The sequence below is a fragment of the Brugia malayi genome (assembly GCF_000002995.4).
Source record: "Brugia malayi strain FR3 genome assembly, contig: Bm_v4_Chr1_scaffold_001, whole genome shotgun sequence".
Lineage (NCBI taxonomy): Eukaryota > Metazoa > Nematoda > Chromadorea > Rhabditida > Onchocercidae > Brugia > Brugia malayi.
Genome location: NW_025062475.1, coordinates 9,234,897 through 9,252,731, shown reverse-complemented (window position 1 = coordinate 9,252,731; position 17,835 = coordinate 9,234,897). Strand labels below are relative to the sequence as shown.

Sequence of the window (17,835 nt, the reverse complement as noted above, 5' to 3'; positions counted from 1 at the left end):
GAAAAAAAACCTGAACTCAAGAAGTGAGGTTTGGAAATTGTTTTTTGGTATGACAAAAACCTTGCACCTCAAGGCACAAATAAAAAGAATTGTATGAAAAAAAAGTGTTATACAGTGATGGAAAAGTGATAGGGAAAACCAAAAACTCAATTTGCAGATAATTTTAGCTGGTTTAAAGCACTACCTGATTCTGAAAACAGAGCTTCTATTTCTCAGTACATCAAAACTTCACTAAGCTAACTTCTCTATTTTAAGCTTTTTCAAATGTAAAGCAAAGGGATCTTTCATAGATTTCAGAAAATCAACAGTTACAATTGAAGCTGAAAGACAAAAGGCATTGAAATAGAACATGTAGTATTTTCAAGATTCATATTTATAAAAAGCTGCAAGAGATACACTCTTTCCTAGATTTAAAATACAGAAATAAAAGACAAAAAAAAAGGAAAAAAGAAAATATTAGGTGTCTGACGACACAATAATTAATGAATCAAAAAAGTGAGAACTGCAGTTCTAAGGATACATAAATATGCAAGAAGCATATAGAGAAGGAAATAAGGGAAAAGAATTGCAGCTGTAGAATTAAGGTCCTTCGGTTTAAAATACGAACGCTATCAAATAGTGAAAAGCAAATTTGATGAAAGTTTCATAATAAACAAAACCACATTAAATGTAAAGCCAAAACTGCGTTGAAAAAGTTAGCAATAAAAGATATCCAATCATCATACAAACGAGTCTTCAAAAACCTCCCCAATTTCTAAAAAACTAAGCTGCAAAAGGTGAACCTATGTTTTCACTAAACACAGAGACAGAATATCTAGTAATAACACGACAAATCCAACCTCATAATTCAATCAATGATTCACTAACATACAACCAATTCTCACTTATATAACAAAGGCTTATAAACCGCTATGTCGGGAAATACACTGATATCTGACAAAAAAAAAAAAACACTACATATCAACAGAACTTCGGTATATTACTAATGAAATTATTTATGTTGACGTGTTGTCCGACGCGGTAATGTATTGTAAATCGTTTCCGACGCGGGCGATCTCCGACGTCTAGAGCTCCGACGCAATGCTTCGGTTCGGTCTTCACGTTCCATAATCTGTAAACAAAGAAAACTGAATTCATGTTTTCGCATCAAACCGGAAAGCAAGACAATACGTACTTACATCACTGCAGTGAAACAGAAACAGTGAGAAATCAAAGCTATCACAGATTTTTTCAGCACAGTGTGTTGTACTGACATGACACACATTTGTGTTATCCTAAATGTACGGTACAAGTAAAAACCATACATTTACCCAACCAGTTTTCAAGGGTCTGAACATTCAAAATTCTGTCTTAAAATATAGCAGTCCTTCTCCTGATACTAATCACATCTGTCAATAGCGAAATGAAGGAAATTAATATTACAAAAGAGAAAAGTATCATGAGAAGATAAACACATAAAAAATTCAAGTTGACAAATTGTCTAAAATGCATAAGAAGTCTCATATTTCATCTCTACCAACTGCTTCAGTTCTAAATTTGCAATTAAGGATCATGATTTACGGTCTTTAGAAAATTGAACTTACAGAAGCAATTTCATCTTCCAAAACATCTATAGCACCACTGCTCTCTGGTTCATGTTCGTCATCTTCTTGAATTTCCGTCACACGGATTACTTTTGATGATGATTCTCTTGAATTTGAACTTAATTAACGAAGAAAATGAAATATATTAATATATCAAAGACATAGCCTATAACTTAGAACTTAATGAACTACGTTCTTCCAAGCCGTCATTCAAAACGCAATCTTTACCTATACAGATTTGTACCTGTTATTAACATCGCTGGCGCTATATGAACGCTGCAGCTGTTGCACAAGCTGCGCTTGTCCTCGTAATGCGGCTGTTGCAATAATTTCACGAGCACACAATATACCTCTGCTACCTAATCGCATTACCTAAAACGTTCATCTGAATATCCAAATTCTAAAAATTTAATTAATAAAAATCATAAAGTTTAAGAATAAGCTATTCCTCGGTCTTAGGAAATAACTCCGAGAAACCCGTTTAACACAACAATATAGCATTGTAGATATATTTTTTAAATGGAAACTGAAAAAAAAAGATTTACTAGCCCAAGTAACATAGGCTTTTTTCTTGATTATGTTAGGAAGATCTTCAAATCGCACAAAATGTAAAACACATAAAAGATATTATAACAACAATCAACAGCAATTCACTAATTAACTACGACCACACAAACCTGATTATAACTTTCTGACTTGGCATGTTCCAGCAGCAGATCAATATCTCTCTCGTGTTTTGTCAACGTAGGATGTACCCACTATAAAAAAGATATTGAAAAGACAGAATACTCTGAACATGCTGAATGAATATATTTGCTTGATTTTTACAAAAAAAAATTTAAAAAAAAAAGACATAAATTCTGCTTTCTGTATGACACACAAATCAAGATAAAATTTATTCACAGAAAGCTTACCTTTCTATATAAGATTGAAGCGCCTTTGGTCCAAGGACTCAACAACCATAATACGAAAATAATTTTTAATTCGTAATAAAACGGTAGCCAAAATGAGACAATGACATCGGCAATCGTTTCTATGAAGCAAAAGAAAGCAAAAACAATCCAATACATCATCCATTTAACATACTCTCTCACATCCTGAAAATTTCTCAAAAACTCTGACAAATTTTAACTGGAAAATTGGTAACTGAAAAAAGTGGTATGCCTCGCAATACAGCAATAACTGCTTGATCTTATTTCGAAAAAAACCAAAAGTTGAAGTTCTAAATTTAATATGCTAATTAAACTATGAGTTTATTTAAAGCAAAAGACTTCTTTTTTAAACTGTAGTCCCCCTATTCTGTGAGTATAAAAACCAACACATATAAAAAAAAAAAAAAATCCCACATATAAATCCCAGGATATTTGGAATGACCCATCAGTAATACACATAAAATGAGGATAAATCATCCCCGATGAAAATATAATCAACACTACTGATGCCTTTTTATCTAAATGTACATTTTACTGAGGCACAGGAACAGCAATAATTTGATAGTATTTAGTGTATATGGAACACGCAACCAAGAAAAACATGATTGTCCAATTAAGAATGAGTGATCAGAACTGTCAGTGAGTAAGAAAAAAACTGTTCGATGTAATATCCAGCAAGCTCTTTCAAGAAAGCCTACTAATGGGTCATTCCAGCATATAACTATGACACCCTTTGATGATTTCATCTTAACCCTAATTAGGCTCTCATTTTCGAAATAAACTGGGATAAGAAAGAAATTGAATAAACTTAGATTAACTACCGTGTTCTATGAGATATTTAACAAGAAGGAAAACCTTTGTTCTAACAGCTTTATAGCTTCGATATGCAGGATAGAGGGTGCCCGCCGTGAGCACAACAATTCGTGAAAGGAACACAGAAACCATTCTCACTCTATTCCTGAAATTAGTCTTTATATGAGTTACGTATAATGATGAGCAATCCAGAAAATAACTAATTTCATGAGATTTTATAAGATCGAAAGAAAAGAAACAATATGATATGAACAGGTAACATGTTAAACATGCAGACCTCTTCCATCTGTGACTTTTCCCTTCTCTCCGCCAGTCCAAAGCCACCAAACCCACCAGCAAAAAAGTCACCAACACCACTCTACTACCAAATCACAGTTCCAACTCCCAAAGGAGTCAGCTGATCTTATGCCTGGGAAACCCGCTCACTCTTCGAGCTTTATTTCCAACAAAGTTCGCCCAATTCGGGTATTCAGTGGAGTATATTTCGGATAAGTGCCTGCCTTAAAGTCGTAGTCAAACGAATGATTCGTCGCAAAGGTCCTGTGAAAGATTCCTGAGGGGTAGTTGGTAAGGATAGTCTCTCCTTCCCCTGCTGTGCTACTAAAAAAAGGGGTACTTTTTTTGGGTAAAAAAGAAATACCTTTAAATAGGGAATACTTCTGGAGATGCGGCTGAATCTTTTGGAGAAAATTAAAAAGTTAGTTGAGAAAATTATCTTTAGATACAGATAACTTTATAGAGCATTAAAATATAGCTATATTAGAAAGAAAGGAACTCTTAAAGCTGAAATTCAATTTAGGCACTTAAATTGGTTGTGAAGTGATGGAAATTAAGATTTATCTAAACAAAGTGTAGTATATTCAAACAAAACAAGAAAATAGTGCTGGAAAATATAGAAATACTGAAAATATATGACTGAAAAATGTGGTAGTATGAATTATTTTTGAGAGAATCTCGAACAAAACTGTTGACTTTTTGAAAGAATAATAACGTTTGCTCACGGTAAAAGAGAGTAAGTTTAGTAGAAGTAAATAAAGTAAATAAATTCTACTAATCTATAATTCCTTCTCACTTTATTGAAATACATAAATAAAAATAATTTCAGAATATTTGACTCAGAAACCAAAGGCAGAAGGACCAAAACAGATTTAAAATTTTCGCACCCAAGCTTAAGATGAAAGAAAGTTAGTGAAAGCGAAGGCTTAATATAGAATGATATAAAAGCAATCTGTCTAGATATCTGCAGAGTAAAGATGCTCTACTGAGAAAAGATGATAAGTCCACATTTTCACAAAAAATAAGTATGAGTTAATTATAACCCAACCCACCATTAAATAAACCATCAAATAATTGTAATATAGCATTCCGATATCAAAAACAGCATCACCAGTTTAATAAATGGAGTAAATAAGGAGATGAAAATCACAGGAAGTGGGTTTTTCTTCACTGCTTGTCATCGGGAAGGAGCGTTAGGCTAACCAGAAAAATTTTTATTCCTTTCAGTGCTGGTATCAATATCCGGAAGTATTTCTAGTGTGGTAATTACATACCTTGTTATCGGTAGACATTCGTTCAATATCATTTAATTTAAAATAGTAAGTCTCATGTAGCATATCAGTACGCTTTTCTAATGCTAAATGTCTTAATATCAGAAAGTTTTTTGCTATAGCGACCGACCACACATTAAGAAAAGCATTCAAGAAGGGAAGTAGAAGCAATGTAGTAAATTCACAATGTTTGTATCTTCCCTCAAGTTGAGTTTGATTTAAGAGATTAACAACTGTGATGTGTAAATGAAACATAGAGATGAAATTAGCACATCCTTTTCAGCTTCTCTTTAATTTACTACATTCGCTTAAGTTGAAATTAATGACTTGTTTTTACAATTTATAAGTTGTGTCAATTATTTAGTGAAAGGAAAACAAAAAACTTCGTTTCAGTCTTCAGTTTTCCTGCATTTTACAACCTTGTAAAGCGATTGCTTGTATGTAATTCGGTGGAAAGGAATTGTTATTGTGACTTGAAAATTAAGTCTCAATTAGCAAGAACACATCAGTGTTTTGCCAATTCATTCGCCAAAGAATTTCCGAATAGATATGCTTCTCTGACGAAGTATTTTTACTAAGATTGTACTGAAATGTTTTTGATGGCCCTACATACCTTATTAACGAAACAATGTTATGCCAACCTGTTAACTAAGCATATTACAAATTTCGATATACTGCAATGTAAATTCGATTTGCTGTACCACATACTCTTTCTATAAAGCGGAGTTGTCATGCGTTCTCTATTACCACCGAAAATCTAATCGCACAATCCTTTTTGAAATGACATGAAAGCGATGATAAATTCATCTAGGCGCTAAAAACCGAAACTACTATATTCTGCAAATGATACGTTATCGTTGGTAAATAACAAAGTAACCAAGTGTTGTCTTCAATAAATTGATTTAGCTTGTAAAGAACAAAGAGATAATTAGTGAACAATTGCGCAAATGTTCGACAAATACAGAGCAAGAGTAGATACTCGGCTTACACTCCTTTTTAATGAATGATTTTGTGATAAAAGAACGCTCCTTGATATTATTACGAGTCGTCAGCTGTGATTAAAAAGGAAGAAGTTTCAAAAGAAATGTGAAATGAAATCTCAGAGATAATAAATGGAGGACAATAAATTGACATCAATAATTAATGTATATGAGGTGACAATTATTGTATTTCTAAATGCTGCATCCTCCAATTTAGATTTCTTTCCTTTATCTCCATGCCTAACTTTTTTTTTTCTACCTTTCTGATTATAATTTATATCTCTTCCCAAGCAGATACAAAATGGTTCCACTTCAAAGATTTCACCCCAAAAATTTCAAATATATTTTTTTAAATTTTCAAATATTAATTCCGAATTGCTGTAAAACATCGAAACTTGTTATGTAATGAAATTACTAAGTTGATGAACAGTTAGATCTGTGAAAAGGTGTATTGGACACATCCGAGAGTTCGGAAGCTGGAAATGATCAGTTTGCAAAATCATTGTAAAGTAATGACCAAAGGAAATATCGGGGAATTATCAGATTTCACTTTGATCAAGACAGAAGACCAAAAAGGAAAAATCTGAAAAAAAAAAAACAAAAAATAAAAAAAAAGTGAAACAGACTAGTTTATTGATAGTTAACTAGTTTTCTTTTGGAGCTAGGAAAGCAATGATTCTCGCTGACTTCATTTCACTAAAATCGTTCCAATCTTTCTTTAGCTCTTCAGCAACTCAATTTATATTATGACTCAGAAAAATCACTTCTTTTAAATAAGCTTAATTGTATTGCGGAATTGCATTCCAGTACCATTAAGACTGCCCAAATTAACAATTGAAACTGTTCGTGGTATTTACTAATATTCATGTAATCCTAGAAATATCATATATAATTTGTCAGAGGGTTACTTTCTTATAATCATTTTCAATGCTATTTCCAATTGCTGAAAACAATGAATTAAATGAAATAAACAAATGGAAAAAGTATATTGATCATGTTATATTTCATCTCCACGTTGATTTTAGTAAAAGCACATCAAGAAAGACTTTTGCATATCACAGAGGAGGTTTAAAAACTTTTCCTCCCCATGAATTTGTCAACCACTCAACAATTCTCTTCCGGAAGAAAAATTTATATGCACATGGTTTTTGATAAAGCGACGGATAATGCAATTTCAACTTCAAAACTTCAGTCAAATTCGTCTACGTTGCATCAATCTCTATGTTACTGGAAACAACGGCATGTCTTTCGACCTGTTCATAATCTCTCTGTTCATTTCTTTTCTTTTATAAACTGTAAGCAACATAACACGAATTCCGATCCAAACGAGAAATACAAGAGAAAAGAATGTTACGATCAAAAGGAACACATTCATAGCTATTCTGCAATCATTGATCTCTGTAACGTGAATTAATATGAAAATAAGAAGTCAAAAAATGAACCAGAATGTGTGACATTATGCCATATATATAATATATCATTTCCTACAAAAACACTTCACTAGTAATTACAATATGAAGGTATCAATATTTCCACATACTTCCACACAACAGGAATTATATTATTGTGCAGAATGACTTTCATTCTTTTTCAACTTGAAATGAAGTTTTAACGAACCATCCCCTACTAACACATATACACAATTAAATGTAATCACAACATCAGAAAGAAATATTAATACATTTGTAAAAGGCTCCTTTGTAAAGAAAAATAACTGTAAATTCAACGAAACACTTCTGTCATACATGAATTTATATCTTCCCAGGCATTCAGTAATATTTTTAAATATAGAATTCAATAAAACATGCAGTACTCCGGAACATTAAAATTTCAACTTCGCTGTAAAATGCAAAAAGCAATTTAAAATAACTTGAAAATTCAATAATTAGAAACGATTACTCTGGGGGAAAAAATCTAGGAGTTGCACACTTTGAGTAATGAAGTCTGGTTTTGGGAAAAAAATGCACAGTTATAGCCAATAATTTAAAAAAAAAAGAAAGCTTTTTTAAAAAATAAAATCGTTTATCAAATCAACACTACTGTATGATATCAAGACTGGAGGCAAAATAAATTTAAAATACGATTCTTATATCTCGAAGAAATATGATGTTCAATTTTAAATATGGTAATATGAAATTCCTACATTCTCTATTTTTTCTTGTATTCCAATATTTTCACTGATCAAAAACTGCAGAAATGATTCTGCTACTGCATTCCTACATACCCCTGGAAAAGCTCTTTTCAGCATAAAGCATCCAAACAATCTTTTAGATCTTATACCCCTTCAAAAAAATTTTTTGTTATGTAGGCTAACATACTAACATGCATAGAAATTCAAAGTTCCTAAAATCTGGAAAATTATAATAACATCACTGAGTAACAATTCGGCCAAATTCGGCAACATATGTAATTTCAATTGATTAATGTAAGCTTACTATCCGGATCTTCTACCGGTTTTCAAACAGTGTTGATAATCAGATCAAAGAAGTCACAAGAATATATGCTTTTCTCAGGTGATAGCATTAAAAAATAGAGGAGAAAAGTTTTTTTGGAATACTTTGTAATTTCATCACATTGTTAAAGAACCCATTTAGAAACCTATAATGGCATGTGATCGCAATTTTACTTTTCTAGTTTAGGTTAGTATCATACAAAAATTATTAAAAAAGCTTTTCGCTATACTAAGTGTAAATTTGTTGAGGATTTGCAGCATCGCTAGGCAAGTCATCAACCAATGATGTGGCACTATTCGCTGTTTCGAAAGTTGCATCTGTCGAAGGCTTATGGATAAGCATTCGTAAATGTCGCAGCGTTATATTCACATCACGGAATAACTGCATCTGCAAACAATGCTTTTTATTACACTTCCATAACAAGTAATACTGAAAAACATTTACTGAAAACCTACATTGACATCTCATCACAACTATATAATTAGAAAAAATTTCTTCGTCTGTCTATTGTTTGAGATTATATTTTCTTATATGAATTTTTTGACGGTAACTCAAGTTAGACTTCATATTAAGAAAATAAATGATATCTCTGCAATTTCACCTGAAAAATACCAATGATTGTTATAAGGAAGCCCACAACATTCCCTAAAACATCACTTGCGCCCAAGCGAGACCATTCCTTGTATAAAATCGATGAAGCCAATATCACGAATGTTGTGAAGAATACATAATATATAGGTGTCACCATTGATGTGTTGTACATATCCAGAGATTTATTCAAATATATCTCAATAAAGTTCAAAAGTAATGACAAATCTTACTAAACTTGTTTAAACTTTGTTTAAACCAATCAATAACATGGCCATTTTCTGCGGAAAATGACAGATCACTTTTTCTTTAAAGCAGTTTGTCTTCTGTTTGGGCTTTCCAATAAAGAAATAGTAATTTAGAGAATCAGAAGGAACAGCTTTCACTGCTCACAGCAATTATTTATGCATCTTAAAGCAGTTTGTGTGTGCCTAACCATTACCAACCAAAACTTTTCATGAAACTTCGAGCATAAATTTCCTTAAGCACCCTCATCATAATGTGATTGTAAGCCTATTAAAAGACTTTCAAAGTTGAACATCAGCAAGTTTTTCTAAAATTTTAAAAGAACGAATGAAATGTCGAATTTCGTACCTCGCCACTTCTATGCCAACAAATTCGCACCTTTCCATATATTTATTCAACTGATTTATAAAAATAAGGAAAAACTAACCAGCTGTATCGAAACGCAAAGAATTACAGCAACAAGCCAAAACCATGTAAGAAAATTTGTAAGTTGTTGTTTCCCACCAATTGTTTCTTTAATGGCTAAACCAAGTCCTTTAACAGATAATACTGAAAGTGAACCGATGATAGAGCAAATAAATATATATACCAAAATATTAGAGCGACCCAAACGTGGTGCCACATAAATAATCATTACCAATGATACCAAAATTACTGCTACAACATAGAAAATGAAACCTGAAAATGCATTCTGTGAAGATTGAACATAATAAAATATAGATTACATAGTCATTATTAATTGAAATTACGGTCGAATAAATAAAACCAGCTATAACTAATAGTAACAAACAAAGAAAAAAGATTAAAAATGAAGATTACCATCTTTCCTAACAAATCATGTTGCTAACTTATAAAGCTTCCTTCCCTTCAAATATACCGGCCATTTAAATTAGTATTTTAACCTAGTAGTTTTATAACTGGGCAAATGGAACCAACATTAAAATGTTGCAGTAAGCTTCTGCAAAACGTTAAGATACTGAGCTTCATTTCACATTTCAATATGCTATAAATTACCATTCCAAAGTACTTGAAAAAAACTTTTTTTTTGTATTGATTGGATAATCAGTAACCAAAAAAAGAATAAGTGTGCCAAAATAAGTCATCTTCTGCCCTTGCAGAATGGTTCTTAACAAAAGTACTTCACACTTTCCAGGCAAGGAACTCCTCCAGCACTTATTACATAAATTTCTTTAAAATAAGAAAAAAAAAAAACCATAAATTAAAAAAGACCAGCATTTCTCATTTTGAGAGCCAAATCAGCCATATTTGAAACCTCTTCTTCCTTCGGTGAATGTAAGACGATTACTGTTGAACCAAGAAGACACACCGCACAACCAATTTTACCGAGTAAATTTAAACGTTCTTTGAGCAATTTTGACGACAACACTGCTCTGAAACTTCATAAAAATAAATCTAATAACTTAATCATTTAATCTAATAATCATGATTCTTTCGATTATATTAAAACTAGTCGGAACAAACTTGTTTACTTATATAAGAATTCAATCTTCCCACCTTAATTGTTTTTCTGCGACAAAAAATAATTTAAGGAAAAAAACTGAAGTAAACTGAATTCCACATCTCTAATAGTTGCGATAAAATTGAATCAAATATGACTGTAACATAAAAGCCCAGGAAATTGCTGATGCTCCATTTTTAAACGTTCCACCCATTATGTTCATTTTTCGACTGCCAAGTTATTCGATCGAATAAGCTCGGTTTAACCATCAGTCCCAGGTTGGTATATTAACTATGATTTAATTAGTTTAATTATATTCAGGGTATTCCATCCTTCTCACTATGCATCATGTATGATAGTTAAATATGCAATTTTGTAATAACTAACCTCAAATATATATAGAGAGAGAGCCAAATTCAACTGACTTAATTTGTTAGTTTAAAATCAGCGGTTAAATGTTTGACAGCATAAGGTTGTTTCGGTTCATAAACTCATATTTCCGTTGTGCGCTATACGCCACTATTAATAGAAAAGGAAACATTTTTTAACAGTCTTAGTATTCTGGGATTTATTTAAAAGTAAAATAAATTATTCTGGAAATTGAATGCAAACTCACGTCACGATGACACTCAATGCGCCAAGTGGCGTTACTAGACTTGCTGGTGCAAAAGCGTATGCTGCAAAATTGCACGCCTCACCAGTACCCACTGCAAAAAAAGGTTTTGAACAAATAAATGATGAATTGCTTTCTATAAAACAAAACTTTATGTAAAAAAAACGAAAAGTTTATTGTATTAACTAATTAGATAGTCGAAAAGATTCTCATCCATAAATGAAACAAATGAAAAAATAAGAGAACTTCCATCGACAAATAAAGTTATTCATCTCATTTTCAAGATACATATTGAACGGATGATTAACATGTGTCTTAGCCCTTCTCTCTTGAAAAAAAACTCACTAGTCAATACGCCGAACCACCACAACCATTCACGTAAATAACCGAAACCGCCTTCAGAAGCACGATGGGTACAATCAACTTGCGCAAGTTTGATCAGTGCTTTTTTCTTGATAATAAATGAACTACCAATAAATAAGGATGACGAAATGGCCAAACTGAGACCAATGTAGAAATCGAGCAATGGATAAGTGGATAAGAAGGAGTAGAAATCTTCTGCGCTACCATTCGCGTTACCATCAATTTCACTTTCCACCGAAAAATTCATCCTGAAATACCATCTTCCTTTCTCTCATGCATGTCTCCTGAAATAGATATATTTTACAAATATGCAACTTTGTTATTTTTCTTCTCCACAGCACATATCAAGAAATGAATAGCAAGAAGAACCAGTAGCTTTCCAGATGTTTAGATGTGTAGAAAAGCCTTTACATGAATCTAATTCAAACTGAATTACAAAAAGAAAATCATGCTTGCAGATGTAAAAGATAAGTGAAAAATGAAATCCAACTGTTAGATAAAAAAACAAAAAATATTAAATAGAAGAAAAAGTTTAGTGTTTCCATAGCAATTATTTTAAAAAAGGGATTTCTTGATAAATGCATTATTTCATAACTTCGAGTAGTAACTACTCTTTGCATAACTATCTTTATTAAAACAAATTTGAGATAGTGCATATGTTGAAATTGTAAATCGTTACTAGAAACATGACAAATCATACACGGTTACCATCAGAAACTCATTAAACCGATATTTAGAGATGGTTTTTTACTATATGATTCAGAAATTACTAGTACTCTGCTCGAAAGCAATAGCATTCTCCTAATTCTCATCAGTAATAGTGGCTAAATTGAGACAGACGATTTATGAGCTTTATCGCCATTAACAATTATCAAATTGAGAAATGAACTGCACCAAAACTGAAAAAGGATTTATCAAAACAACAAATTCTTTTACCTGATCTCAGGAAAGAACTGACTATGCTGGCAAAGACTTTTCTGAGACCGAGAAAGGACTGAAGTAATTTTAAAAAAATCAATAGTTACATACTTAGCATTTCAAAACATATTAGTACTAATCAATCATAATGGAGAATTAAAAAAAAATCTAAGCTGAAAAACATTTCAAAAAAATAAAAATTGATAAAAATGAGAGAAAAGCTTAATGAAAAAACCTCTTCAACCGAAAGAAGTTGAGGTAAGTATCAGTATTACAGAGATACATTTCAAACAAAACCAAAAAAAAAAAAAACATTGATGGAATAAGAAGGGAACACACTACCTGATGGAAAGTACTAATTGAAGCAGTCGCTTTACTTAGGATTTACTGGTAGGTAGTCTGCTATATTCCGTCAAATGTGCAGTCCATTTTAAAATTGAATTTTGAAAAATATGAGCACAGTGATATTTTACATTTGTATGTTTAAAATGTTTCTGATCATTGAATATTAACGAAAAATGAGCTGACATGATTGTAATGAAATAAAGCGCAAGAAGACATCTTTTTCTTTACAAAGTAAATGCACTGCAAAAAAATCTGTATTACTTTTCTAATAGTGAAGTTTGTTAACTTAACTTCAAAAGCCATTAACTTCGAAATCTGTTAACTTCGAAAAAAGTTTGATTTTTGTCGCGTGTTTTACACAGTTTTACAACTCAAAATAATAATTTGCTTGTCCTACTTTTTTAATCAAAACTTAAATACGTCAACTTTCCCCTCACATAAACAACGACTTAATGGTTATGCAGTGGGAATCAAAAGCCTTTTCTATATGTTAAAGAGTAAACAAAATATACTGAAATTACGAAACACATTAAGCTTAAATTTTTCTAGTTATTGAATTAACGAAAAATGAGCTAACATGAAATATGCAGCCTTCTCTGACATTGCTTCCTTTGTTGAACTTTTAAATTTTTTCATAGGTACTGATTGATGAAATATATGTGCATTCATTATTTCTGGTCGTCTTCAGCAAATCGATATCTTGATCTGCAAAAAGTGATTAAATTGATTGATTTTTTCACAATACACAAAGAAACTACATTATCATGATTCAGATTAATAAAAAAACAAGAAAAACATTTTATATCTTTAATCCTTTGGAAAGGTGAGTCTTCACAACAACAACATTTTTCGATTTTAATACTATAAGCTAACTGCACATTCCAACAGTTCAATAATACTGTTGGAATAAGTTTTTTCTTCGCTTAGAATTAAACCAAGGGAAACATCATGTAGGGGAAAAAACAACAATGCAAGCGAATGATAAAAACCATTAACCATAAACAAACAAGAAAATGTTTCAGCAAATAAGAAAATGCGAAAGAGCATATCAAATCTTTAGCAACATTTATAAAATAGAAAAAAAGAACATGAATTTTTACGTCCTCAATTAATGATATGAAATATTTCAAAATAATTAATGGATTTCACACATGATTATTACTTTTTTTTTAATTGTCGCAATGTATTAGCACAACCTGAAAACCTAAGTTGATGATTTTGTGACTTTCTGCTTAGAGCAAACGTAGAACAAGTTCTTCAGCATAACCTTAATTTTCTATATGTTTTGGAAATTAAATTAATTTAATGCACTACTGTTTGCTGATGGATTTCCTGAGGAAAGAAAAGCATTCTTGACGCCTCAGACATTTGATCTGTTAGTAACACTTGATCAGTAACACAATATAATGCTCTGTTCAACCCAGTAAATAAATTTCAAAATCCCGCCTAGCCTAGAAATATATTTACAAAAATTTCTTGAAATTCTTGAAATTTAAATTACAGATTTTGGAAAGCTTTCCCAATCAGCAAATCATAAACTATACGAAAATATTCGAAAACTTCTAAACAAGAAAAAACTAGAAAGAGATAACAGGAAAACAAAACAAATACTTCCATCATTTTATTTTATTTATTTTTTTGAAGAACAATAATCAACCAATTTACTTTCCGTTAAACACTAAATTTACGCTCAAACATTGCTCGTATAATCCATAATTTGATCTTAGGAGTAATAAGGGTAACGAAATGTTGAACATACAGAGCTCTAATTCTAACTTCAATTTTTAAACTATAATACTTCGAAATCCTAAGTACGGATCACTGCTCGGCAGAATTGTTTTTGAAATTTTTTTTTTTTTTTCATTGATAAATGGTCATTTTCAGTAATATTGAGACGAAAAATCCACCCCACTGTCAAAAAATAAGATAAAGTTAATAACAAAATGGAAACAAAAATATGTGGGAAAATAGAACAGTATCGGCTTCAGCATGACTAATCCATTAATGTTGCCCGCATTGGCAACAAAGAAACATCGATGCAGGAAGACGCAAACTTCAAATATTCGCAAATAAGCCATTAGAATTAAACACCTCCCGCTTACAGTAAATTCTCCTCTTGAACCAGTGAGCAACTAAAAATCAAACCAGGAGATAGTATTAGAGAAGCTGATACTCAAAAAACTAATTATTTTCTGTTTAAAAATCATGTTTAAGAGGAACATACTGAACCCTGCATAAATAAGAAAATGTCAGAAGATCGATGTAAAACTTCGGATCGATGATCATTATAGAGCAGTAAATACAATAAGATATCAGCAAAAACCCAGGTTATTCAGATAGAGCCTTTATTTCATATGATTTCCAGCTTCACATGTCGAATCGAAAATATTCCACGAAAGTTCTTTTTTTTTTAAATCAAACATAGTAATTGTCTTCCCCCATCTAAAAAAGTATCTCGTTTAAAAGAAATACAACTTTTTCGATAAAACATTCTGTCACTTTTTTACTCTTCCAATTTCAAAATTTTCATTCACATGAAGTAAAAAATATTTTTTTATCGATGGAACAATATGCTTAAATAACTTTCTGCAAATTCTGCACCAGTACAGCGCAACATTATCGCAATAACATAGCATCTTCTGAATTTTCTTGGTCCACTCCTCCTAAGTGTATTTTCTCAGTTTTTGGAGCAGTTTCCAAAATAGGTGCAAAATCAACAACTTTTTTTTCCATACTGCATAACTTCTCTAAACTTTCCGCTGTTTCCTTCGCCAATAAATCAGCCTGAAACAAAGTCGTTTCATTTAAAATACAGTATTATTAATTTCATTTAAAATACAGTATTAGAAATACAGTATTAGCTTACGAAATTGTCATTAAGATAATAACTCTAAAGCACAAAAGCCCGATGCACTGCACTTCAACAAATATGCAATAGCTGAGACAATTCCAAGTACTTAAATTTTATTTTTTTTTTTTTTTTCAAAATGTACAATGATGCTGGCAAAAAACCAAAACTGCATCTTTAGCTGAAATAAAGGAAAAATGAACACCTTTTGTTTCAATAATTGATCATACATTGGACGATATACTTCAAAATATTGCTTGACACAACCTTGCGCTAATTTCAAAAAGTTATCGATTCCTTCACCAGTCATCGAAGAAACTGAAATAAGTACGAAACAAAATACATTTTCACCTAGAAATCAAAATAATATTTGCTTTTCAAAAAATTTCGGAAGAGATTGCATGCATTGAATCTAAGGCCCTTCGCAGTGTTAAGATCTTTGTTATATCAATTACCTTGGACAATAGGTGTTCATTAAATAAGTCACTTCATGTTTTTATTACCTCTGAAACAATGAATTTAACTCAGTATTCCCAAGTTTTGCTGCGTATTTCAGAACCTTAACGAACCTGAGACAGTGGCCAAGTTTTGGTAGAACTGATCAAGTACAAGACTTAAAGACCTAGTTAAATCGTTCATATATGACGTAGAATTCTGATCCAACGCTTCTTGAAAGCTTTCGAAATCATTCATCCATTTCGTTGCAAATGTTGGCTTTATTATGTCTGCCTACAATTTTTTGCCTTTTTATATCATGATGCATATTTTGTGACAGTGAGCAGAGCGCAGTAAGTCCAGAATAAAATTAATCTAACAACTTAGCAATCCAGCAAAACAGTAAAATGAATAAAATATAAAGTATTAATTTCCTGCCATTATTCATTAGTCCTATCGTCTTACGAAAAATTAATCACTCAACAGTTTAAACAACTGACAACAACACATCTATTAAAAGCAAGCATGAAATAACCTTATTGAAAACAACGATGAATGGAAGCTTTGTACGGTACAGAATTGAGCACGCATAAAGCATATTCGACATGAATGTTGTCGGGTTTGCAACGCGTACCGAATCAATTATAAATGCTACCAATGTTGGAAATGAAGAAGCTAATGAATCGGTAATAATCGACCCAGAAGCCGACCACGTAAAAGCTTCGATCTGACCAGGAGTATCTAACAAGCAATAAGGACACTGTCCCGATCGAGATTTTATGAAGTCTACTATCTGAAACATATAATATTCTTCAGCCATCATCAGTTCCAAACAAAAATTTCTTTAGATTGGAACTAAATAAAATAAAGCAAATAAATAGATTGTACTATGCTCCTTCTAATATTTGGTTCATTATTCTGCTTTCCAGGGCAATTTGTGGTTGTAAGATAAACGTTACTTGCTCAAGTAACCATTTTTCTTGCTCAACGAAATTTTTTTCTCTTTTCAGAAACCTGTGTTATCAAATGAATCGCCGAGAATGAAGAATAGCAGCAATTACTATATTTTGAAATAAAAAAAAAAAAACAAAAACAAACTTGATCAAATTTAGTGCATATAAGATTTAAGCAAGTCATTATAGCACCATTCGGACCTAAGTGATATTCTTTCATCACGTGCTTGTATTTCACTGTGTCTCGAATATCGATATTTGCAGCATACGGAATTGTGGTAACAGCAGGATCCAGATTTATCAAATATGGAGAAATATTTTCTTGACGCAAACGTGCTGCCACACGCTCAAATGATTGAAAAAAATCAACATTTTACATGAAACTATCGATAGATCATGAATTTAACGAAAAAGTTTAACAGGCAGAAACCTTCAAAGAGCAAAAAAACTGGATGGGAACTGTGAAAAGAAAAAAAGAAACCTGAACAAAAGCACTCTTGCCGGATCCTGCCATTCCCAAAACAATAATTGTTGCAGTGCTGTCACCCAAAATACTCTTTGATGATGACGACGACGAAGATGTTTGCATTTCTTTCATCTTAGAAATGGATACAGTACTGGTCAAATGTTTCAAATTCAATGTCCTCTCAACAAGAAATCATGCACTTCTTCTTCTGTTCATTTAAATCTAAATTTTCCATTAAAGGAATGTAGCTAACTGACCAAAACTGTGAATTCTTTCCCTCAAAATAAAAACTT

At 31.7% G+C, this 17,835-nt stretch overlaps 3 protein-coding genes across 4 annotated transcripts; all 3 read right to left on the bottom strand.

Annotated features, from left to right (window-relative positions):
- Positions 1–991: 991 nt before the first annotated feature.
- Positions 992–3,460, bottom strand: Bm5842 (Uncharacterized protein; the record flags this gene model as incomplete). Its single annotated transcript, XM_001900632.1, has 6 exons — positions 992–1,111; positions 1,584–1,689; positions 1,828–1,955; positions 2,261–2,341; positions 2,498–2,680; positions 3,371–3,460. The coding sequence occupies 6 exons, from the start codon at positions 3,458–3,460 to the stop codon at positions 992–994; spliced, it is 708 nt and encodes a 235-aa protein (XP_001900667.1).
- Positions 3,461–8,536: 5,076 nt separating this feature from the next.
- Positions 8,537–13,443, bottom strand: Bma-nipa-1 (Uncharacterized protein; the record flags this gene model as incomplete). The annotated part of the gene is made up of 7 exons (XM_001900633.2): positions 8,537–8,695; positions 8,910–9,095; positions 9,570–9,820; positions 10,373–10,533; positions 11,218–11,308; positions 11,560–11,825; positions 13,418–13,443. 7 exons carry the CDS (start codon positions 13,441–13,443, stop codon positions 8,537–8,539), a joined length of 1,140 nt encoding a protein of 379 aa, XP_001900668.2.
- A 2,013-nt stretch (positions 13,444–15,456) lies between these two features.
- Bma-gop-2 (Uncharacterized protein) lies at positions 15,457–17,674 on the bottom strand (the record flags this gene model as incomplete). 2 transcript variants are annotated; one of them, XM_001900634.2, is made up of 6 exons in its annotated part: positions 15,457–15,624; positions 15,894–16,006; positions 16,258–16,417; positions 16,659–16,916; positions 17,222–17,422; positions 17,558–17,674. In XM_001900634.2, the coding sequence occupies 6 exons, from the start codon at positions 17,672–17,674 to the stop codon at positions 15,457–15,459; spliced, it is 1,017 nt and encodes a 338-aa protein (XP_001900669.2). The 2 variants fall into 2 exon arrangements, with proteins under 2 accessions (XP_001900669.2, XP_042933190.1); XM_043077256.1 differs by lacking the exon at positions 15,894–16,006 and having other exon boundaries at positions 16,265–16,417.
- Between the last annotated feature and the right edge of the window lie 161 nt (positions 17,675–17,835).